Source organism: Buteo buteo, chromosome 3, assembly GCF_964188355.1.
Source record: "Buteo buteo chromosome 3, bButBut1.hap1.1, whole genome shotgun sequence".
Taxonomy (NCBI): Eukaryota; Metazoa; Chordata; class Aves; order Accipitriformes; family Accipitridae; genus Buteo; species Buteo buteo.
Genome location: NC_134173.1, coordinates 52,321,136 through 52,346,023, shown reverse-complemented (window position 1 = coordinate 52,346,023; position 24,888 = coordinate 52,321,136). Strand labels below are relative to the sequence as shown.

General features: G+C 37.1%; 1 protein-coding gene across 1 annotated transcript; it reads right to left on the bottom strand.

Moving 5' to 3' along the window:
- Positions 1–246: 246 nt before the first annotated feature.
- On the bottom strand, positions 247–23,028 carry CIBAR1 (CBY1 interacting BAR domain containing 1). The gene is given in 11 exon segments (XM_075023597.1): positions 247–1,346; positions 1,482–1,577; positions 6,429–6,548; positions 8,195–8,308; positions 9,458–9,562; positions 11,292–11,297; positions 13,274–13,375; positions 18,067–18,135; positions 20,695–20,929; positions 22,941–22,999; positions 23,002–23,028. Coding segments are annotated over 11 exon segments (1,032 nt in total). The 3' UTR covers positions 247–1,247.
- Positions 23,029–24,888: the final 1,860 nt, after the last annotated feature.

The following is a 24,888-nucleotide window of genomic DNA, read 5'->3' as shown; positions in this document are numbered from 1 at the left end:
TCAAGACATAGTACAGAAATAATTGCTATTGCATGTATGTGCATTATATGAAAACCTGCTGTAGTCTTGAAGTTAACCATCTGTTTTGGAGATGGACTACATGACTTCACTGAATATGAAATGGTAAAGTGATCATCATTAATTCTGATGTTGTGATACAGATATTTATTGAAGTGCCCTATTCACTGAAATAGATGGGAATTAGTTACTTTTTAAGTTTTAGTCATTAGTATTCTACCCCTTGTCAACAGTAGTTCAATGTCAATAGTGTGTTAATTGTGTAAAACTATTTTTCTGGGTTTAAAACGGAACCCTATATTGTGACATTTTCACTTATATTTTCATCACATTAATTTTTGCAAAACCTGTTTTTTTCACCTGTCAAAACAAGTATGCATTGCATACTTTGCGTTAGTGGACAAAGGCAGCATCAATATTAAAAATTCACTTTCTGGTTTATTTCCATAACTGAAAGAATATTTGGTTATAACAGGTTTAGATTTATACATGTGTTCTTTCTTTAGCAGATACTAAAGCTGGAGATAAACAATATGGTAGCAGCTTTCTGGCAGACAAGTGTATGCTATTAAAAAATGAACATGCATAACCACCATCTCCAAAGAGGATAGGAAATTACACTCAGAAAGTGCAATTTCTTGTATGTTTGATGGAATTGGTAACTGAATCAACTGGTTTAGACACATGAAACTTGTGGCATGTCAACTAATATAATACATGTCAACTATATAAAATATCAACTAGTTTTATTATGAAGGCACTTTTATTTAAAAGCAAAGCAGCATTAAAAGTAAGATACTGGGCTAGGTCCTTATTTGACAATGTTCATTCTGTATGTGTAAAGGAATCAAAAGTCATAGTCAAGCCTGAGGAAAACGAGGATGAGAAAACAATACACCTCACCCTGCCTTCTGCCATCCAAGGTGGGTAGCAAAATGAAATCTAACAGGATTGTTGCTGTCATCAGCTTCTTGAGTACAACAGTTACTTTAGGATGTATAAAACCAATTATGATGGGTATAGCTAGAGGACTTAGTAAATCCAAGACGTGTAGCTAGAGAATAAGGTAATATACTGGCAAAGTAACAAGCAAACCCTTATGTTCATAATTGCTTGTCAGCTTAGTGCAGGTTTTGGACACTGTTCATCATGTAAGTTTAAGCAAATGTGACTGCAACGTAACATCTATGCAAATATAATACAGGATTCTACTTTAAATATTTCATTTTCTAGCTACTGAAATTGTCCATTTTCAGCAGATTTTGTTCCATTCTTTGAAACTGGTCATTTGTTGTCTGGCATTCTACTATTAGTGCCAATTCTTGCTCCTGTTGGAATTTTAAAAATACAGCCTCAGTGAAGTTTTTGATTAACACACAAAAGCCTTTACATAAAGGGAAATCTTTTTTTTTTCCCCCAATCAAAAAAATAAAAAGACTCTTAGAACAGTTTTGTTATCTCACTTCCTTAGTAGCATCTAACTCCTCCTCCTCCTCCTCTTCCTCATCTTCATCTTCCTCCTCCTCTTCTTCGTCTTTTCTTAGCATACTGCTGGAAATCTGCTAAAACAAAAATCCAGCAACAGTAAATCAAGTGTTTGTTCTCCTGAAAGAATTCTCTGTTGGCATTTCCAGTCTAAGTACTTGTAGGTTTTTCGTTTAGGGGAGGGGGAGAAATTTGTTATCTCTTAACCCTTCAACTTCTAGTAACATGCACTATGCCAACAGAAGGACATATGGCACAGAATATAAATACAGTAATGATTTTTAAAAGCTAAAAAAATCCCCATAGTCCTGAGAACTATTATAGGATAGGGAAAACTATGCATTGATCAAATTAATGTTAAAAAATGAACAGGATGTAAGTCAGTCAGTTGTTTTCTGGGGTGGCTGTTGAGACAGCAGGCTGAAGATGAGTATTAAGCCATAATCTTATCTTGAAGACATCAGACCTCTTCAGTTAAATGAAAAATTAAACATGATGCTGCTCTAAGCTGTTTTGGAGAATAAATTAGACAAACTTTACTAGAAGAGTCTTGATTCATATATGAACTTCTTTCTCTGCCCATAAGCACTTGCCCTTCAGAATGATGCTGTAGTCCTTTTTTGGTTCATCAAATGTTAAAAACAAGTGCCAGCTGCCAAGCTTTCATCTCATCTGACACAGTCTGCAATCTATACTTTCTTCTAATGAGGGCTTAATCTAATTCCTATTGAAGACAGATTCTTCACAGAAGATGCAACATTTACAATTTAAAGTAGAATATATGGTTTTTTTTTTTCTTTCCCCATGAGAAAAGGAACATTAAAGATAGTTATACAAGTCATCTGGAATGCTTTTGAAAAATGATTTTAGGTTCAGCAGTTCTCTAAGGGCATCTGCAGTGCTAATTTTGGTTGTATTTTCTGAGTTTTCTCACATAAGTGATATAATAAAACTTCAGTATTGAAAACAAAACTTGCCTTTTTTTCTTTTTTTTTTTTTTTAAACAACCCCCTATTTTAAAAGTCCTTAAATGCTGGTTATTAACTTGACTTCTGAGATTTCATAATTCATACAGCTATGTTTGTAACAAAAGTTTTTTGTGTGTGCATAAAGCAAACTGCAATCACTGAACTAATGAAAGCAGAAAAATCCTTAGTCTTGTTGACGCTCACAAAGTACATAATTTAGCTTGAAGCAAATGCTTGCTTACAAATCTCTGAACATAAGAGACAATGGAGTTAATCATTGGATGAAGCTGGGTTAACTTGAGTCTAAATGCCTAAACCAGCAATCTTTCATTCTGTGAAAGAAGAAAAAGACAATGACACTGATTTGTAATTGGAGATTAAGGAGTGCTGCAGATTGAGCTTGTTTACCAAGGTAGCTTCATTTCAATGGATAGGCTAATTTTCCAAGTTTTTTCTAGTTAAGAGCATCTGAAATTCTTAAGCAGAACTTCAATCATATTTCTGAACAAAAGCTCCCCCTTCCCCTTTCCTGAAATAAGAGGTGCTATTTTCACTTTAGGGCTTTTTTCTGCTCACATGGTCAAGTACCTCTGACCATGCTGTAATTAACTAAATAGTAAATTAAATATTATCATTGGTGGCGGTGAGGTGGTGGCAAGATGGCTAACCTAAGAACCAAACTGGATCAGTCAGGAAAGTGAGAAAGGAAATTAGGCAGTTTAAATCCATGTTACTTTGCCATAAAGCTAGAACATACCAGTATTTGAAAATTTAATTTTTGATTACTTAATGCTGAAAAAATAATTTAATTAAAAAAATTTAATGGAGTCTGATAATTTGTTGCTCATCATAAACAATTTTATGTGAAAATGAATATTTTTAAGTTTGCACGTAGGTGATGACTGTCCTTGCTTAAGCTGTTAAGCTGCGTGTTTCACTGCATGTGCTACTACAGAAAGCATGGCAATTCTCTCCTCATGTCTCACACCGTGGGCAGTGTTGGAACACCTGGATGCAGACATCTTCAACCATGGTTAAAATGATGCTTTGCTGTCTTAGAAGGCAGGTGCAAAACAGTTGGCTATATTAAATGCATGTGGATAAAACTTGCGTAGTTAAGCTTGATTTAAAATATCTGGAAACGGTCATTCTCTTCTGCTATAGTTCTGTCTGAAGTACAGCATACCAACCTGAATCAGTAAAATGAAATGCTGAAAATAAATTGCCAAGTGAAAAATGAAGGATTGACAAAGGATTGTCATGAAAACTTAAATGGCCTTTTCAGAACTTGTATAAAACTAAGTATCTGCAATAGTCATGTTTAAAGAAAGCCCTGAACCCCTGAAGAGGTTTTCTCATAATGGGGAGCCATCCTATGAAAAACAGCTTCCCTGGTGCATAGAAGTTTTCTCTCATGATCATAGCAATTGCATAGAAATGAAAAAATGCAAGTCGCCTTGTACTGTTAGTGCAGCTGGGGACATTAATTCTTTCTAGCAGGATTGGCCATGGCTCCTTTTCTTGTGGTTTTATAGTACTGTCTGCTAAATGAAGCCTGGCAAGTAGGATGGAAAAACTAGCATCTCAGTTGCTTCAGCTAGTCCGAGTGCGAGTTGAAAACAACTATGGAAGTCAAGGGGGGAAAGAGTTAGTTGCGGGACAAAAGCATTAAGATGGACACAAAAATATCAGTGGTCTTTGCAAATTCCTGCTTTTGATAATTTAGCATACAGTACTCCTTCCAGAATACTCACTCCAGCAGTAAGTGACAGGACACATTTAGATTATCATGTTGCTTCACAAAGCAACATGACACTTAGATTACAACATGACATCACGTTAAGGCACCAGAACTTGAAAAGAAGGTAGCTCTTTGTGAAAAAATGAAGCAAGCTCAAGGAGTACTTTAGTTTTTTTAATATGGAAATAATACAGAAAGGTAGTCCACAGAACCAGAAATAAATTCAAGGATGGTATGTGCTAAATCCTCTGAAAGACAAGTATTGTGTTACCAGTGCCATTTATCCCATCTGGTATGCCCTGACTACCCACCCCGTGCCCCCCACCTACAGGTTAGTGTTTGTGTGCCTCCTCTGCCCTGTAGTCTTAGTCTGTGTGATTCAGTGAACTGCTTACTGTATTATTTATATTGCTTTAAATTGCAAATTCCAGAGTACTACGTTATGGTCAGTAAATGATCAGTAAATGATTATTATGTAGCATGAAACCAGACTTGTGTAAACTTTGGGAGTGAAAGATTTACAGAAAGGTAAAACAAGTCACCTGAAGGTTTTTCTGAATGCAGCATTTTTTGCTAGTGAGGGGTTTGGTGGGTTCCAGAGATTAGAGCCCTTAGTGTAATTCAAGGTAGTGATCCTGATGCAATATACTATTTGCAGAATCAGAAAGGGCAGCATGGGGGATGTATGGAACAGGATGCCTGCCTCTTCTTCGCTGCCCTATAGCGACTGCATTAGTAGGGTGTTCCAGGCCTTTTTTCTGCCATGTGATCCTCCTCTGCAGATACACTGCATAGCCCAGAAAGATGACATTATTTTGAATGTATTGCAGTTTCCCTCTAGGTCTAGATGACTTCCCATTCTTTTCAGGCATTCCAGTTAGAGGTTATGAGAACATTAACATCTGAAGTTATTGCTAGAAGAGGTCTAGGAGAAGAGTAAGGTAAACTTGGAAGTTAGTCAAAATAGAGTTCTACTCCATCTCTGAGAGAAATCACAGTGTACACACATTGTTTTCTGTTGGTTTTTTATGTCTGTTTTTTTTTTGGGGGTGTGTGTGTGTGTGTGTGTCTGTTTTTTAAGAGAGTCCAAAACATAGCTATGTGTGGCACCTCAAAGTAATTACAGATGCTTCTATACCTCTGATACAGTTTTACAGCACTGCAGGAAGTTCTCAAGGAAGATAGCAACAGATTTTTGACAGCTTCCTCTGGTCTTCAGAAAAATGAATGGGTAAACATTTTTTGAAGTAGCTTGAATGTGAAATTTGCTTGTTTGATAGGACAGGCAACTTATTCAAAGTCAAGGTTGGTTTTCATGCACTTGCATCACTGCGTTCTTTTAACTTTTCAGATGGCACAACTCATACTTTCAACAGAATAACTCAACTAATAATTGATCCTTTCTGTGTTGAGAGCAGAGAAGGGGTAATAGTATGTATGAAGTCAAGAAAACTTTCTGGCATTGCAATATCAATGCATGATTCTATCCAAAGAAGAAAAGTGGGAAACGTACATTTTAGATTTGGCCATCTTTGTCTTTAACCGAAACACTGATCAGAATCATCTTAAGTTACACGATAAGGCTGTAATAAAGAAAAAATAATTTAGCCATTTTGCAATGTCTGCAAGTTTACTGCTGCAAACAAGTGTCAAATATTTTTGCAAGGTAGCTGGTTCAAAAGCAGTGGCACTTTCACTTATTTTTATCATCCTCTTTTTCCTCACCTGCTCAGAATTTTCAGAGTATAAAAAGGAAAGGTCTGTTTGTCATGGGTTTGCTCTGCTGCTAGGAGGTATCACTAGTCTGAGTTAGGATCTGGTAGAGAATCCACACTCTAAGATCTGGATACTGAGACTAAGAATATGCGTTATTTAAAGAATGTCAATTCTGTTTCCAGTAAGCTCCTAGATCTTTTTTCTGCGAGATGCCACAGTTTTTTGATGAAAGAATTAATATAGCTGGAAATGGCTATTTTTCAAAAGGAAACAATGCAGCTTTAGAAGCTGATTCTGTTTTTTCATCAAATAAAAATGATATTTAGAAGCTGCATTGTTAATAGCTTACTATGAGCTTTATGCCCTTGGAAGTGTCTTTACCTCTGTAACTGTCCTGAACTGAGTAAACATAGTGGATCCATGTACAGGTACATTAGCTAAGGCTTTACTTAAGACATTCTTTTGATACAGTGATCTAGCATTTAATTTTTCTTTCTTACCTGTACTGTCCTCAATGAAGATTTTAAGGAGCCAGTTCTTTGCAGGGGGGACTTTGAATTTGCACGAACTATGTCTAAGCGAGATTGATAGTCTGGTGGATAAAGTGAGCTCCGAAAAACCTGTTCAAATGAAGAAAGCTGTGACTTAGGTACCATGATACAGCTTGCAAGCTAGCAATCACCAAGACTGAAGCTAACAAAAATGCAGCATTGGACAATTAAACCTGCTCTAGAGATACCCATCAGCTGTAGTTCAATCACTTTTAGCTGAAACAACATCCTTGCTCAACCTGAGACATGTCAACACATTTACATAGTCAAAGTAAACATTCTTCAGAGATCTCAGGGGATTTACAAGAAAAAAAACTGCAATGGTTTCCCACCAACATATGTAGCTGAGTTTCATGCTAACCTAGAGGTATGAACCCCAGCAACTCCCTGCAGGCTTTCCAATTGGAGAGATAAACTCTTAGCCCCTTCATAAGCAAATCCTTGCTGCCAGTCACAGCTGCATCAGAGAAATTTTCTCTGAAATGTACAGATGTGCAGCTCAAGAAAAATTTGGGAAAACCCTTAGAATACAGGGGAGACTGTAATATTCATTATATTTACAAGTTCCTTCCAATAGCCAAAGAACAAATTACAGACTAACAGGCTGATACTAAAAATAAAGCAGCTGTTCATGCAAGACTTTATTATTAATAAAGTCCAGGAAGATGGTAGAATTATGGTCAGTCAATATTTTTGTGGAAAGTAAATATTATCCAATTAACAGGACATATAAAATGAGATTAGAAATTTGGTTGTGAAAGACAAAGTATTAACTTAAAGGATATTTTTGAAGTCATGCCACATGACATTTCAATTGTGAAGCCAGAATAGTACAAAATTGCCATGGTGTCGTTTAAATGAAGTAAAAATACCAAGTAGTCTCAAATGTGACAAAGAATCCTAATTTTGTATGTCTTGTGCTAACTGAATACTGCCATCCTTGGTCCTGAGCTATGTCATGGAAAAAATAAAATTAGGACTGGTAAGATTTACAAAAAAAGACAGAAAATGATCCAACTTTCTTGACAAGCTGAACACATATACACAACATACATTTCAAAGATAGTAAGTTTAAAGGCCCAACATCCAGAAGAACTGCAAGAATGAATAAAGGACTGAAAAACACATCTTGGAAAAGAGACACTATAACTCAAAGAGAACAGAAAGGGTGACTTGAGAGGAAGCTATAAGTGCCATAAGACCAAAAAAGCAATTTGGTAACTAATGTCTCTTAATTCTGTAACAGCCTAATGAAAAACAATGACTGAAAGGTGAAAACAAGCAAACAAAACTCAGAATAGAAAGAAGAGAGATATTTTTAATGAAGTAATTAGTCTTTAGAACATCTTACTAGAGCAGTGTAAGATTTTCTCTCACTGTGCATGTTTACAATGAGATTCACTGCAGAGGGTTTTTTTAAGAACTATGATTAGCTGAACTTGGAGTGGCAGTTAATTTAGGAAAAGTCTCTTATCCTTATTTTGTGGGAAAGATTAGATAGCCACTGCAGTTCTCCTCTGTTTTTAAAATCTCTGAGTTTATAAACCTGCATGCTCTTGCTCGAAAAGTGCAAAAAAGGGCTCAGTATACTAAGAAGTTTGTTCTGAGAACCTGAAACATGTTGCATTTTCTGCCTGGGACCTGTATAGCCCCAAAGTGTGAAAACTGTTTTTATGTAGTAAGTAAATGGAAAAGCAAATCTTAATCACTCTTACCTCTAAATCTTCATTTTCATCAATATTTTGGATATTTTGGTAGGCAGCAGTATATATCTCTAAAGCTTTCCCATGGAATAACATTTCAATAGTTATAAATTCAGAAAATATGTTCTAAAAGCAAATGAAAACAAAGGTTTTCTTAATGCAGTAAAGTACACTTCCACTTCAAATACAAGAAATTACTGAATTCTGTACTTGGTATTTATACGATACAAATAACTGCATGATACCTAGTACTTTTACGTAGTCAGATCTGAATTTTAGAAATTAAACATAAATGTTGGCTAGGCTGTCACGCAGTTTTTATTTCATACTAAATTCCAAGTAAATGCTTTAAAAGCAAAGAGGAGACTCATTAGGAATAAATAAAATGCCATGCTGAAAACTCCCTTGATACGTATTTGCAAGATGTAGTCAGTGGATTTTTGATGTATTGATGGCAGTCTTTTTTAACAGGTTGGGGATAAATTATCTATAAATTCTATACATACCTATAATTTACAGGTAATTATATATTTTATATAATAAAATATTCGTTACATATATATATTAAAAAACAACGATGACAGCTTCAGAACTCACACATTCTTTTTCATATTACTCTAACATCCAAGTACTGGTTGGTTTGGTTGGGTTTTTCAACCATCTTTCATTCTTTCCTACTTAGTCTGTTTCCTCCCCCCAAATAAAAAAGTATCTCATTTCAGCAATTTTATAATTAAATTTGAGATCACATAATGCAAGTGTTTTTCAGTCACTATAGTCTTTGGGACTTAAGCCACTTTATGTTTGACATTAAGAGAGAAATGAAAGCTTTGATTACTTGCACTCACTGAACATTTTGTGCTTGCTGCATCAGTAAAAGTTTTAACTTCAGTAACCTACGCAAATTTCAGCACGGATAAATATATTATTTACTTATCACTCTTTCTGTTAATTTTGCTGATATTAATCCACATGTATCATTCCACTAACAAATGCAGCTACCAGTAAAGTAGAATACAGCAACTGTTGGAAGTGCAGACACTAAACAATCAGATACAGGAAAATTCTGAATTCAATAAACTGTAAGAATAATGAACTGATTTTTTAATTGCAAAGTTCATGATATTTGGATTATGAAATATTAATACCACAAGATTTGTATTTATGTAGGCTTAAGTTAATACTAAATGTTGCTAATCTTGCCAGAGTAACTATAGTAACTTTATTATGCAAGATGAAATGTGCTGTCATATACTGAAATGTGAGCACACATACTTTTATGTCCTTTATTTTCTGTTTCTCAAAATTATCAATGGTTTCCTCCAATTGCCGTGTTGTTCGAGTTGCATCCAGTGAAGCTCTGTGCAATTCACTTTCAGCCTGGTAAAGTAACACAAAGGTGAAATTAGTCCTGTATTTGATACAAAGATATTTACTCTAATTGCCATGAAAACATTTAAGTTCAGGTTTTCAAGATACTACACATCTGTGTTGCTGTATTTGTAAATTTGTTTGTAGCTTAATAAACAAATAAAGATGCCTTCTACACCATTGTGACTTTGATCTGAAACATGAAAAATGACTAGCTGCAGCCGGTCAGGAAAGTTCCACTGCCCTAATCCACTTTCTGTAATAATAATCTGCTAATTCCACTGAGCCAGCCCTGACACTCCACTGGTGACACAGTGACTGGGTTCAGGGAATTAACCCAGCGCAAGGGTTTACCCTTCAGAAAAGTTAAGATATTTCTTAAGCTGGTGTAAAGGAGAGGGTAGGAGTTCACAGGCCAGAGTGGTGAATGAGCAGAAAAGATCACCCTTTATTTTCAAGTGCAGATCAACCTGCTGAGTCTAGAATGAATCTTTTCCAGTGTTATGCACTGAACCTCGTCTTACTAAGTTTTTATGAATTATTTGAATAGACAATAGAGCAGCAGCTGGGACTAATGCACTTCTCCCATAAGTATCTCAATCAGCAGACTAGAGTTAATACCATTTTTAGATCCAAAAGCATTTCAGGTATTTTATATTTTTAGTATTTTTATATTATTAAAATCTCTTATAAAAACCATCTTCAACAGGGCACTGGGAAGGTGACACACCAACCAATCCCTACAGTTTTTCTTATTTTGTTACTACAAAAAGCATTTTAGCTATGTATTTTATTAGATATAACTATGAACTGTATAAAAATGCACACTACCATTTCAATAAAGATATTGATGCTATTCTGGTTAAGTAAAGTCTGAGAACTGTATACTACTACAAATTAATGATGTAAAGATGCAAGAGTTTGCACTTGAAGACTGCAACATTTGGGTCTAAACTTATTTTCCATACATTACTAGTCAAACGTCATAGACTAGTCAAGACAGTATTTACTTACAGGCTCTGTCAGTGAATATCATCAGGAATCTATTCTGTCCTGGGATTTGGAAATAGTATAAGGATCAAGTAATTGCATCCTACGATCAAGACGTAGGATTCTTCCCATTTCTACAACACTGCAACTTGAGAGGAACTTTTTTTTAAAAAATGGAAATAGACACCACAGCCCCAGTTCCCATGATCTAGTTTTTAGTGTCATATGTATATGGAAACCTAAGGCACAAGGCATGTTCTGTCACTTCTTTTTCTTTGATTAAAATCTGGTAACTTTATATTACAGGATTATGAAGTTGAAACAATCTCATTAAAAAACAGCTTAAAGTCATAGACAGAATTCTGCCATTACTGGGCAAACAAAATTGGTAATGATCTTTAGTAATACGTAAAGTCACATGTTCATCTTGCTTTCTTGATTTTGCCCAAAACGCAGAGGGAAACAGACTAAGAAAAGACATTTTGTGTATTCTCAATTATTACAATCACTCTCTGTAAATGAAGGCAGCTGTTATGCATAAGCAGCCACTACACATGCAAATACAGTATGTTATTTCTATGATAATCAAATATATCTTCTCAATCCATCTTAAATAGACTGGCCAGATTTTGTGCGCAGATGCTTTGGGAAAGGAATTTTGTTTGTTGTGGAATGAAATGTCTAAACTTGCAGAACCTGCATAGTTTGCACAACAGCAGTTTGGTATTTTCTCTTCTGAAACACCTACCTGTGACTGGAAATATTAGTAAAGGAAAAAAATGGCAAAATAACAATCAATATTCATAAAAGTATCTGTTTTCACTTCTACTTTTAATATGTTGTGAAGTATTTACCTCAGCTACTTCAAAACTTATGTATACTTGGAGGGTGCTATTATTACGTTGTCTGAAGCTTCCTGCTCTAAGACATTACTTAGGTTGTTACAGCTTTGCTAGAATTCAAGTATCCAGGCAAAAATATGTCAGGACAGCTGTTTGTCTTGGACTGAGGGTTTGGTTATTTATTTATTAAAAAAAAAATAAATTAAAAAAATTCAGACAACATAGGTAGACCCATTTCAGGGGGAAAAAAGAAAAATAAATTCTGATTTTAAAAAAATACAATTTTATATTTAAAAAAAATCTGGTAAGGTTTTCATTTCAAAGCTGTACTACCCCCAAGTTTTATAAGATGAACTTGAAATCTGGGAGTGAGTACAGATTCTTTGCTATCTGTGGCCAAAGTTGTTAGCTGCTGAAACATCACAGTTGCTCAAGAATAAGAGAACCACTGCTGGAGCCTAACAGCTATACTAACGAACATGGTGAAGCCCCTCTCAGACTGAAAAGCTGACCTGCATACATCCTCAAAAGCAAATGAACATATTCCTGCTCCCAATACTTTTTATGCATTTTGTTTTGATCACTTTAAAATGCAAATATGTAGCGTTTGGTGCCTTTGGCCATATGCAAAACCAGACTGAGATTTAATAACTCTTCAGGCAAAGTCTTAAGTACAGAAAACACAGGTGTTACAAGAAGCTAAGCCACAGAAGGATATTACACAGAAGGAGTAGCTTAGCAAGAGACAAGAAGAAACAAGCTAGGTGCCAGCCATATACTGATGAAATCAACTGGGAATTAGCACAAGAGGGAAAAAAAATGGGACCAGTTTCCCTTTGGGGAAAATAGCTTACTGTTACCATTTACTCCATGAATTCTAATGGAACAGAACTCTGCATCACAGCTCAAGTTCTAACCCTATGGCTCACATCCATATGTCTTTATTACATGAGGAATTCGAATTAGTCATCACTTGATTTAACTGATTTGATTAATATTAAATGGGAATTCTTTGGCAGAGACAAAAATATAATGTAATTCTCATGGGTGGCATTTGACCATCACAATTTTTGCTCTTTCGGCAGTCCCATGCCCCAATCACTAGAAAGATCCTAATTTCTGAAATAAAGTTGATTAAATCTGACAAAGAATAGGACTGCTTCACTCCTGAGTCCAATGATAGAGTGTAATAAAAAATAAACAGCACATCACCATGAACTTAAAATCTCTATCTTAATACACAGGCATAAGGGGACTGAAGTAGGATTGCCTTGATCCCCTTTAGTTTGGGATTTCCTAGATTCTAATTGCTTCAGAATTTGAAATTTCAATGAGATTTTAATGGAAATTCTGTAGAGGCTTAATTTTTCCCTCTGTGATACTGAATACTATACTGGGGAGGGTCACTGGTCTTTTGAAAGGAAGAGTAGTCCGGTTGAGTATTCTACTAAACAGAAAAACAACCTTCCCTTTCACACTTCATCTCACAGTTGGAGGAAACTCAAACCCCACCTAGGTACAAGGAAGCACAGCAACTACCAAAATGACAGGGAGAAAAACAGTAAAGCAAAAAAATCCACAGAAGTAAAAAAGGAGTTGTCTGATTACACTTACTTTCAAACCCCTCCAAATCCCTAGATGCGATCTATGCCTAGCTCTCTTGCATAAACATATCAAATACTTTGTAATTTCTTTTCAATCAAAAAGGGAGTAACAAAGCAGCTATTACAAGCTGTAACTCATCATAAAGTTTAAGCAAAGATTCAACATTAACATAGGAAACTGTCCCTCTACAGAGGATTCTTCTCTTATTACTTTCTAAACACAATAGTTTAATTCCCAAGAAATTTTAAGAATATTTCTTATAGCCACTAGAAATACAGGATACAATAATGTGTCGATCTGATGGATTCCGCTGACGTGTCTTTTCCAGTTGAGATAACTGCTTGGCTTCGCGGTTCTTTGCTGTTAAAGTTGCTTTAAGATCATCCTGAAAATAAAAAGTTTTAGACATGTTTGAAATAGATCTAGGATAATACTTTTCTTCATACATGCATTGCCTAGAAAACATGAACAAAACTTCTGCTTTTAACAAAACCAGATTTTACTGATCTTATCCTGTTAAATGATCCCCTGAAAGAAAAGTCAATGGGGACCAAGAGAGTTAGCACCTTGCACAACTCTCTGTAGCACACACTATAATTTAAAATGTGGGGGAAAAAAAGAAAAAGATATTTACAGCTTTTCATGAAAAGTATAGTAGATGGTCAAAAGCTGAGATCCCCAAAACAGTAAGAAGACAGGCCCATTCTGAGCTTAGCAATGGAACCAAGGTGGCATTTAGAAATAAAAAGTGGCATCAAATAAATCAGTAAGAAAAAAACAAAACAGGCAGCAGTCAGTATCAATCAGAAGTTATGAAGAACACAAAACTGATTCACAGAGCTTAAGGTGCCATAGAAAATCCACGGCTGAAAGTGTTAAACTGCATATTTATATATGCAGTTAGTAAGGTATTTCAATATATTTGGAACAAAATACATCCTAGTAATGATGTAGCTGGAGAAGATGAAATTTCTTGATCTAGAAAAGGCAGACACTGTTGATAATTATTTTTTGCTCCTCATTTCCAAAGGAGAAGTAGGATGTACTTCTAGGAAGATCTGTGACAATTTAAGAATGTTTACGTAGCACTCTCAAATTCTTGTTCACACTATAAAACTCTGTTCTGCAAATAGTTTGGCATTCATGGAATCTAAAATTGTCAGTCAGATATTTATCACTCCATTGACACTGGAGTGGGAAAATGACATTAATTTTGATGGCTCTAATTTAAAGGAGCAGTACCTTAGAACAAGCAGAAATAAAGCCCAAGGAACCAGTCTAACAAAATCTGAGGCAGGAGTTGAGCATGCATTTCAAACCATCATTTCCTCTAAAAAGACAAGTCCCATTTATCTACCACTCCAGAATGGAGTGGATTAAAGCTATTAAAAACTATTGTGTCAGGAAGTTGTCTGTGCTCCTTCCTTGCATTTCAGAGTTTTAACTTGGTTGTTGGTCTCCTTCACCCAGAAAGACATGCGACCAAGAATGTGTCTCTTTCAAAAAGTTCTGTGATCCTGTGACTGGATCACTAATCAATGACAAGCACAAGCATGCCAAATTTCAGAGTGCTGTGTTTCTTCAATTATGAGTCTGTACATGAAGTCAGGATCAAAACACACAGCTTCTTCCTTGTTTCTATTCTTACTGTTTGTTTCTATGTCCTTGTGTGTATCACTGTCATTTTGCTTCATCTTTAGGGACACAGACCTGGTTTCTGATAATAAAAACAACTGCATCTTTAGCTCATCAAAACTAATTTTGCTGCTGTTCTTTCAAAAGGGAATTTACACCACCTTTAAGGCCATCTGAAAGACTGCTGGAAAAGGCTTTCTCCATTATGAAAACCATGCAGCTGCAAGAAAAGCAGTAATAGAAAACAATTTTTTTATTGCTTTACATTCTACATTTTAGTGTTATTTAATGACTGGGCCCTGTTAACAGGACTGACTTTCTAGGTCCATTTAAAACAGTCAATCAGATTTAACGCTGTGGCTGAAAGGGTTCTGACTTTCATGCAAAGTATACCTGAACATGCTAAGGAAACCACTAGAGTTACCATTATAAAATTCACTATTTTCTTTCTAGCACATAGTACTTTGGAAATACCTACAGGGACTGCACTGTTTCCTTCTCTACCTCTGTTCTCTGTAGCAACAACAGCCACCAAACATACTTCTCTGCTAGCCAACGCCTGACAAAGATCCGGTGCTAGCGTGGCTATAGTGGTGGAGCTATATACAAGTTTTGGATGTACAAAGATAGGGCACAGTTACATACATATTGTGTCCAGGATGTTGAAAAACTGAAAAGGGTGCAGAAAAAAAACCCATAAAAAATATTCAGAAGCTGTGGAAAATGCCATTATGGTTAAAGAATTAAGGTCTACATTATTAGCTAACTGAAAAGAATGAAAAATTGGTTTTACTAGCATCTAAATACCTTCATCCAGAAAAAAATAGAACATCACAGCTCTCTAATCTCAGTGGAACATATAACAAGAACCAAAGATTAGATGGAGTCTTTCATTTAAAACAAAACACCATAAACATCAACTAACCAATAACTACCATAAACAGTCCTACATTCCCCTCCAGTGTCTTCATACCAAGATTTGACATGTTTTTGGAAAATATGCTTTAATTACACCCAAGGAAAAATGAAATGGAATGTAATAGCCAGTGAGATAAAGCACAGGTACAGAGAATATAAAATTATTCATAGTCCCTCTGGATTTAAACTATGAATTCAAGTCACACATAAGAACTCTGGTCAGCCATCTAATTTCAAACCATACAGAAGTACAGCTACAGTCCATCCACCAGACAATGAGCTGGCAGATCCTTATCACTGTACTGTTACCTGCTTTAGTCACTGAAGTTATTAAAGCAAACCAATCCTTTCTTCTGCAGGTGGATCACCTTGGTTTTATGATGTCCTGTTTTATATGAAGGAACCAGGAACAGAGTTGCCAAAAAGCAGAAAAGTAAAGATTGATATATAGAACAATGAAACAGAAAGAAATCGTAAAATCCTACATTTAAGCTGCATTACAGGACAAGAATATTATATTAGCTTCCACTGAAGCTGCTAAATCCTGCCCTAGAGAGCTACTCAGCATAGTAAACCCAGACATGTGTATGAAGCAATTTTATTGCATTAGCAGTTAAAGGACAACGCTACTCTGATTGACCTAGGCCTCTTTAAAGCATTTATTATCACAGGACATTGATGTCTTACCCCACAGAATAGTAACAGTTCTTTTTAGATACACGACAAAAATACTTTGTGTACACCCTGGAACAGATCCAGTAAGTAGCAGTGAGAACATCCCCTTTATAAATAGCTCTATAATGACATATTCTGCCTGGTTTTACTTAATCAGCTAATGTAGTCACAGGTAAAGCAGTTCTACAACTAGCACCCTGTGCTAGCTTTACATGGGTGACAAAACTTCCTTCTTCACTAAAAATGTCCCAGTGTTTAGAGATGATAACTGAAGACCAGACAGTAGAATTTTTAACCAAGGTTTATCGTGACGGGCAGAGGGAAAAGAAATACAATCATTTAATGGCCTACATCTTTAGTGGAGTCTCTCTTAGTTAACAGGTATGTTGATAAAATAGTTAATTCCATCTACAGTTTAAGAATGCTCTTGTACTCACTGTAGCCAAGATAAATATTATGTAATGCTTTCTGGCATTCTGAAAGGCAAAGATGATAGGAAATGCCATTCACTGTTGCAAGGGATGACCTGCCTTCAGTTGCTTCTGTCCTCAGCATTTACCGGATATCAGTGGCAACACACCTCAGGACAGTATCTTCAATCCTTCAGAAGCCCCAAGCACTACTGTAGTGCTCTGTGTCTCCTCAACAACGCTATTGCCACAAACACATGAAACTTGTCTTCCGCCCTCAACATTTATAACCTGTAGAATACTCAGTCAGTTCCAGGTCTCACAAAGTGGGTTTCAGAGTGGCTGTTAAGATACCAGATTCTAGGATACAGGCTCTGAAGTCCACAACTCTGCTAAGGACTACCACACGTAGTACTGCTCAAGTGCAGGATGCATTTCCTTCATAACCCTTTCTCTAACAACCAAGTGAGATAGCTGTGCAATAAGTTCCAAACACTATAATTGGTCCTTCACCGTATTGAAAAGGTACAAGAACAAAAACATATGAAAAATGCTAGTTTGAGATGCAATGCCACAATGTACTCAAATTAACCATGATGAACACAGTGTAAGATTTTTGTATGTAAAATACCATCAAATAATGATAATTTTACATTTTGATTTATATAGGTTATGATACAGATATATATATAAATTACAGATTTCAGTTTATGGGATGAAGGTATCCTCTATGTAATATACAAGTATTACGAAGAACTACTTTCATCCTATAAACTAGTATCCGCTTATTAAAATTTACTTGCTTGAGCTTATTCCTCCTGGAGGAAAGAAATTTACACATATTTTGTGGGAATATTTCAGACCCCTACATACACTGTTTCCAGAATGTAGTGAATGAAGGGACCTCATTTTTTTTGTGTATCTTCAGGTCATTCTGATGACTTTGCAGGACAGAGAGGGATTTGGGCCACTACCTATTTATCAGTTTCAAAAAGTGTCTTCTACATTATGAACTTCAATGTAGAATGCAATTCTAAGTTAGAAAAGCTGTTAAAGGCAGCATATAGATGACAAAGAGCCAAAAGCATTACATGTAATTCACCTTTTGGAAGTCTGAATAACAACAACGACAGAACAACATTATTTATAATGAAAAACATCCTGAATTTGCACTATCCAGGAAGTTTCACACTATCCACAATGCTTTTTTTTTAGCATTTGCTTGTGCTCCAAGAGTCTGAATATCCTTGTCTTCACAAAGCTTTTCCCTCCAACATATATATATAGCTTCAGTTCAGATGTACTACTATATAATTTAGCTAGTCTGATTACTGCAATATGAAAAATCAGAACCACTCCCCCCTGTAAAGTAGAAGTTTTCAACTGAGTGGCCAGAACACCAAAATGTTCCTTGTGAGAAAACAGGCGTTAAACCTACCCTTTTAAGCTTCACTATGGTCCCATAACTTTTCAGAGGTTCAACAACCTTGGCTTCAAGCCTGTCAACCTACAAAAGAAATCACAAGGTCACTAAAATCATCCACATCTATGGTGTGCAGAAAGAGGAAACAATTCATTTACTAGTGACTCATCTTATTAGGAATTTAGTCCATATATGCTGAAAATATAGTGGGATGGAGGTTTTAAAAATATTGCAAAAACCAGAGGCAATTAAATTAACCAGTAAATAATTTGTATTTTGAGGAGCTCAAGCTGATTTCTCATGGAATTCCTTTTTCTTCATTGGCAATACATCAGGATAAATGAAACATGGGGATTCTAACAACTGAGTACTAAATGCATCAAACACTACATCTTGGAGATCTGTAGCTTTCTACCCAAAGATCAATGTATTTGCTCTACACTTTTTGATAGATTATGGACTAAGCCATCTTTGCTATCAAACATACTGTATGAAATGCAACACTTCTGTTCTTAAAAATAACGGAAACAGCATCACAGGTATTGAAAATATTAAAAATACCGACAACAGGTTGTGTAAAATGCATGAATGCTCTCATGGATGAGTGCATCTGAATTGTTGTTTCAGTTCTCCTAGTCAGAAAAACAGCTACATATGGTAGACAGGCAATAGGATAAGACCTGCCTGCTTGTCAAAATTGACAATGCTGCCTGAGTGGCCCCAGCATAAGCTGCTGATGACTTTGGACCAGTGAGTCATCTGGCCCATCGTTGTTGTGTCCGCATTAGGACAAGGTGCATACCTCTACTAGGAAGGGACAGACATTACACTCCCCTCTAAACTGGCAGTCACCAGTCAGTCAAAATCTACGCCAACTAAGCAAACATGTCTCCTTTACTACACCCTACCAGTGCACTGTCAAACAAGTTCACTTAAACTAACAATAGAATAGAATGTGATAGGGCAGTAAGGCTCTAAATGAAGCACATGATATGGACATACCAAATAACCTGCCCACCTTGCTTTCTTACCCTTCCAGATGTGCAAGTATACCTAACACCTCAGCATTTATGTATCTAGCACTGCAGCTGAAGACCAGGAATCGATAACCCCTAAAAGCTAATTTTCTCTTGCCCACATTGTCAATATATATGAAAACTGTTAATTAACCTGATGCCCAAAAGAAATAAAGCTGAGATTATTTATTTGGTTTTCATGAGCAAAGGAGAACTTGATTTAAAGGCTAAAAGCTTATCTTTTCCTTTCCTGCCTCTGCCTTTTCTCCTGCAAAGGGCAGTGGTGGTCTGGGGACAGACACAGTAGGAGAATGATAGGCCAAATGTTAGTTTTTAAAAACACACTTAAAAAAAAAAATCAAAAGAAGCAAAATCAGGTTGTTAAATAGGCACCTCAAAATTCAGAGTCATAGTTTAAAGGTGAAAACAGACAGAGAGATCATGCAGTCTGAGTTCACATACAACTTTAGCCATAATATAAATTTACCCTATTAACAGAGGGATACATTCCTATTACATCAATTAAAGCATAAGAACCTAGATGTGGCTCAGCTGGAGCCAGATGCATAAGAGCTTATGGAAAAAAAGACCAAAACAAAAAACCCCCACACTATCCACACCCTTGGATTTCTTATTACTTCTTAAAAATCTGGCCCTAAATACATTGTTAAAGATCTATGTGTATTCCTTGTTTTTCAAACCCTCTACTTAGTAGACTAGATACCTCATAGATTAATTAAAAGCTTTTCTTTTACTACTTTGTTAATATAGACTACTTGCGATGCTTCTTTAAAAAAAATCCTATCTGAAAACATCAAGAACGTCAACTACTTCAGTCTCTTTTTTAAATTATAATGTTCTTAGCTTTTCAAAACTATAAATGGGAATTTTCTATGCCCTACTGCAAGAATAGATATGCACTCCAAAAACTAGTTTGAGTACATGTGAATGAATTTAATTTTTCTTAAATCTCAGCATTTGGAATTCTGGATCATAAGTTACAGTTTGACTGGCCCTGCACAGAGATGTGTAAGTGGCATAAACACCCTTCTTTATACTCTCATTGATCTAGCAGAAATGGGACTATATTCTCACATGTAGTCCAAATCAAGTTTGTACTTCTAGTGTTGAACTACAGACTTACAAAATCTACAGTGGTCCCTGATAGCACCTCAGAGGGGCTGTCAGTGCCCAGTGAAGCATTCCAGTTAGTATTCTCTTCCATACTGCTTCTGATAACAGACTCAGCAAAAGGAAAATGACTGATTTTACCTCAGCTGCTGCTAGACAATTCAAGTCACAAAACTAAAAGAACATGTTATTAACTATAGATCATAATCCAAAGCCTGAGACCAATAAAAGACTTATTCTGTCTCAAATACTGTGAGTGCTCATATGGATAAATTCACTGACTTCAGCAGGACTAACCACAGGCAGTTGTCACTAAAGTTATTAGCAGAGTAAATGATGAATGCTTTGGCACCCTATCCTGCTTTGCCACTAATATATTTAAGTGTCTTTTATGTTTCTCTCCTGACTGCAGAGTATATCTTTTGCCTTTTAATCACAGATAAGTAACTGCAAAGTTCAGATGGCAAACAAAACATGTACAGCTTCAATTTTGTACCTCTGCCTGGCGATAATCCTGAAGTCTGGAAAATTCATCTGCAAAGTTTTTCAGTCCAACTTTTAAGTTTGGTGTCTCTGTGGCTGCATATGCATATATTTCATTTACTAGAAGATCTGCTTTGTCTCGTAGTCTGGCAGTTTTACGAACATATCCAGCAAATATTTGGCACAATTCACCAAAATGTTTTTCCACATTTGAAACAGCATCTTGTATTTGTCTAGTCTGATTGTCCCTGGATACCAAAGAAAAATAAGTAAAAATAAGAAAGGGGCAAATGTTTACAACACATGCAGAAGAAAAACTACATATTATTGATAATTTATACATAATTTAGATGTCTCATTTCAGTGCAAAATGGAAATCTATTCTTAAAAAGATAATGCTGTAACAGTCTGATGTAATATGTGCTTATTTATGAATTAATAACAAAGAAACAAAGCATGATTTATACTTAAAAACAAAGAACAAATAGAGGAAAACCCAAATCACAAAAATCAGCTTGGAAGTTTTCCTCCTGTGATTAAGCAAAATCTCACTATTACTGTTGGTATTAATTACTAACATAGTGGTAACACCTGCAGGTCTCAAAGAAGACTGGGTCATACAACTTCCTGCAAGAGTCTGCAATCTAAACAGACAAATCAGTGGTTGGAGAAATTAGGCAGTAGAGGGCAAATCTGTAAAGGTATTAAGTGTTCTTTAAATTGTGAACAGGTACCAAACTGCTCCTGGTCAGCACTAGAGGATAAATATCCCTGCAAATTAGAGAAGAAAAGTGAATGGACACAAGTACAGAGATGAAAACTCTAAAAACACAGAAAGGAGATTCATCACACCAACAAATTGTTTTCTTTTAAATTATATTAATTTAATTCATTTTTTTTTTATTTGAACCAAATGCCTCTATGTTTTATTGATGATCTAGGTAAGTAATTCTGAATTTTAATTCATCTATTTCACTTGATATTTTGCTTTCCTATTCCCACATTTGATGGTCTTGCTTTAGTTATACTTCTGTGATAATATTAAACCAATGCATTCATACCAGTTGTTGATCTGAATCAACTACAGGACAATTTAGCTAACAGTAACTGCCAGATACTGGGTCCCAAGAAATCTCCACTGTCTACATGAGGTGGTTCATGTGAAGTGCTGAAATTTTCAGCAAGAGAATTCACTCATACTACTGTCCCGGTGAGAGACAGAAACAAAAACTCCCTTCATATCCTTAAGCTATCCCAACTCCAAATGCTGACCAATATTTAAATATTGACTTAATATCAGGACACATCAGAAAAATTGGAAGAAATTTAATACTTTAAACAACAATGCAGTCAACTCAAATGAAGAACACCTTTCTTCAGGAACTCTTCAGGAAAAACATTTCAGGCCAAAGTTCTGCTACGGGCAAAAACCCAGTTGTGTTGCTTCATGGCAAGCAAGCTAGAAGCCTGTTCAAAAGAGATTTTGTTCAAAGAAAAAAAAAAATTCCAAGTAAGTTGTTCAGTCCTCCAGGACATGCTTGAACATAGAACCATTTGAATGGGAAAGGTTTCACCCAGTGAGTGGGAAAGTAAGTCTCATTAAGTATTAATAAAGTTGTTTTTCAAAATTAATACTATCTGATAAAATCTTCAGTAAAAGGTTCATCTTTCCTATTTTATTGAAAGGTCTTCATGTCCGAAAGCGTTCCTCTCCCAGGGGGAAGCCTTAAGCACGTTTCCTCACCCACTTCACAATTTTGATCTCACAGTACTCCCATGCAAATAATATTAATTTTGGGACATGAAACACTACATTTCCTTGATGGGGGCGTGAAGAGTTCTTTTTTTTTTCCCCTCCTAATTATTTGTGACCGCTTAAAGGCGGCCACAAAATCGTCAGCGAGAGGCCCGATTAAATCGGCAAGTCTTTTACTTCATCCCTGCATAACACACTAAGCCTAGAAAAGTTTTGCGGCCTTTGCCTGAGGAAAATAGAGTCGGATCCCCCACCCCGAGGGGGGTTCGCTGCCGTAAGGGGGACTGGGTCCGCATCGCCCCCCGGCCCCCACGCCGCTCCCCGGGCACCCTGACTGAAACAGGGCCTCCTCCTCTGCCCGGCAAGGCCAGGCGACGCAGCCAGCCGCCGGCCACGCAAGCGAGCCCCCAGGAGCAGCCCTCCGGGGCACGGGCAGAGACCCGCAACGGGCACCGAGGCGGCGGCACCCCGGGCGCCTCCTCCGCCCCTCACCGCACCGTTACCTGGCGTCCAGCCCTCGGCCCAGCAGCATCATGGCGGCGGCGGCCCGGCGGGAAGGAGGGCGGCGCTCCGCGTGCGCTCGGTTTCCATGGTCACCGCCCGCCCCGGCCCCGCCCCGCCCCGCCCCGCCGTGAGGGGAGGCCGCCAAGGCCTGGCGGCCCGCGGGGACCGGGTGCCGCCCGCCGAATGGCCCCGTCCCTTTCGGCGGCCGGAGGGCCGTTAGGTCCCGAGCCCGCCGGAGGGCAGGGGCTGAGGAGGCCTCCCGTTTCTGAGCGGGCTGTCCCCAGGACACCCGGACTGGCGAAGGAGCAGAAGGCGGGAAGGCTCAGAAAACTCATTTTTGGGGAAATACTCTTTTCTTTTTTTCTTTCTTTTTTTTTTTTTTTTGTACATCCAGGCTTGCCAACTGAGAAACAGTACCAGGGGAAGCGGCCCACCTGTCTGCCGCCACTGAGGGAGAGCTGCTAAGGTTGGGCAGCCATGGGGAAAAATCCCGTGGAGCGCCAGGAAAGGCCTTTTAAAAAAAAGGAAAAAAACCCCAAAACAACCCAGTTAAAAAACCTGCAAGTGCCCTCTCTGTAAAGGCAATGTATTGGAACGTGACTAGGGACTGTGCGGGCATCACCCTGTCTCAGCGCTGAAGAAAGAGGCTGCTGGCAAAGTCCCAGCAAGTGTTGTGCAAGACAAATGCAGGAAAAGCTCTTAAAGGAGGGAAGGTGGGAGGTGTGCTGTGTCCAATACAAACCTACTTGAAAATACAGCAGTGCGCAAAAGCTGAGTACTTAGATAAGTGTTAGCATGTGTGTGAAAATTTTACAGGCTTGCCTGAGCATGTGAATAGAAACTGATTTAGTTAAGATTTGGTTCTTAACTTTCCATCTTTTTTTTCTGTTAAAAGTATATTATTTAGATCACTTAAGCTGAAGTTTTAATTCACCTGAAGCAAACTAGTCTTCAAATTATGAGGATCTATTTAGATCTATTTAGTGGTTTGCACCAACTAAGCTAAAATGAAATGGTGCCATTTTTCCTTAAGGAAAGTCTGTGAAATCAGTGGTAAAACTCACCCCAAAGGTTTGCGGCCCTTAAGGACTTGGCAGACTAATACATCCAATCACAAAATGTCCTTCAGAGGATGCAGGGGTGGGAGGTCAGCAGTTACCTGAAGTTCTTCTTTCAACTGCAGGCTAGACATGACAGGCTATAATGCTTATTGTTAAATCAACCCCCTATCAATAATCTAATAAATCAGTTAAATGACCTAGCTAATAATGACATCACTATTATTAATGTGCAATTATGTAATTCCTCACACTGTAGCAAGATCTGAGTTTGTCACTCTAAGTCTTATTTATTACACACAACTACCACTGAATTACAATTCTATGACCTGTCTCTCTACCATGTCACACTGCTTGTTATCGGGGTGCAATATGATCCATCTCTGGACAGATTTTTTTGAGGGAAATTTTTTTTCCCCAAAAAAAGTCCCCCAAATTGCCCTTCAGTTATCTAGCTCATACTGTCTGCATATTGTTTACCTTGAATACTTTGAGACATACTGTTCCATTTTAGTCTTGATTTCTCTACCTAGCTCCAAATAAATCTAAGCCCTTTATCCTATATGCAAACAATTGACATACCAAAGCAAGGCTTATCCTGTTAAATGTGGGTGGTTTTTTTATTTCACTGTTTTTGTGCTCACACAGCATCCTGCTCTTAAGTGCTTAAGTACAAATCGTTGCCCTTGACATGTTCTTTGGACAATCACCTGGTCTCCTGCAGTGGTCTTGGCTCTTCATGAGGCCCCATACTGGACCTCTAGCTCATAAATTGTAACCCATTTCTGTAGCGTTAAGAGCTCTGAAAGTTGAAAATATCTATTCTGCTACTTAGAGCATGTTTAGACTTGGTCACCCAGGAAAGCTCAAGCAAAGCAAGTACCAGAAT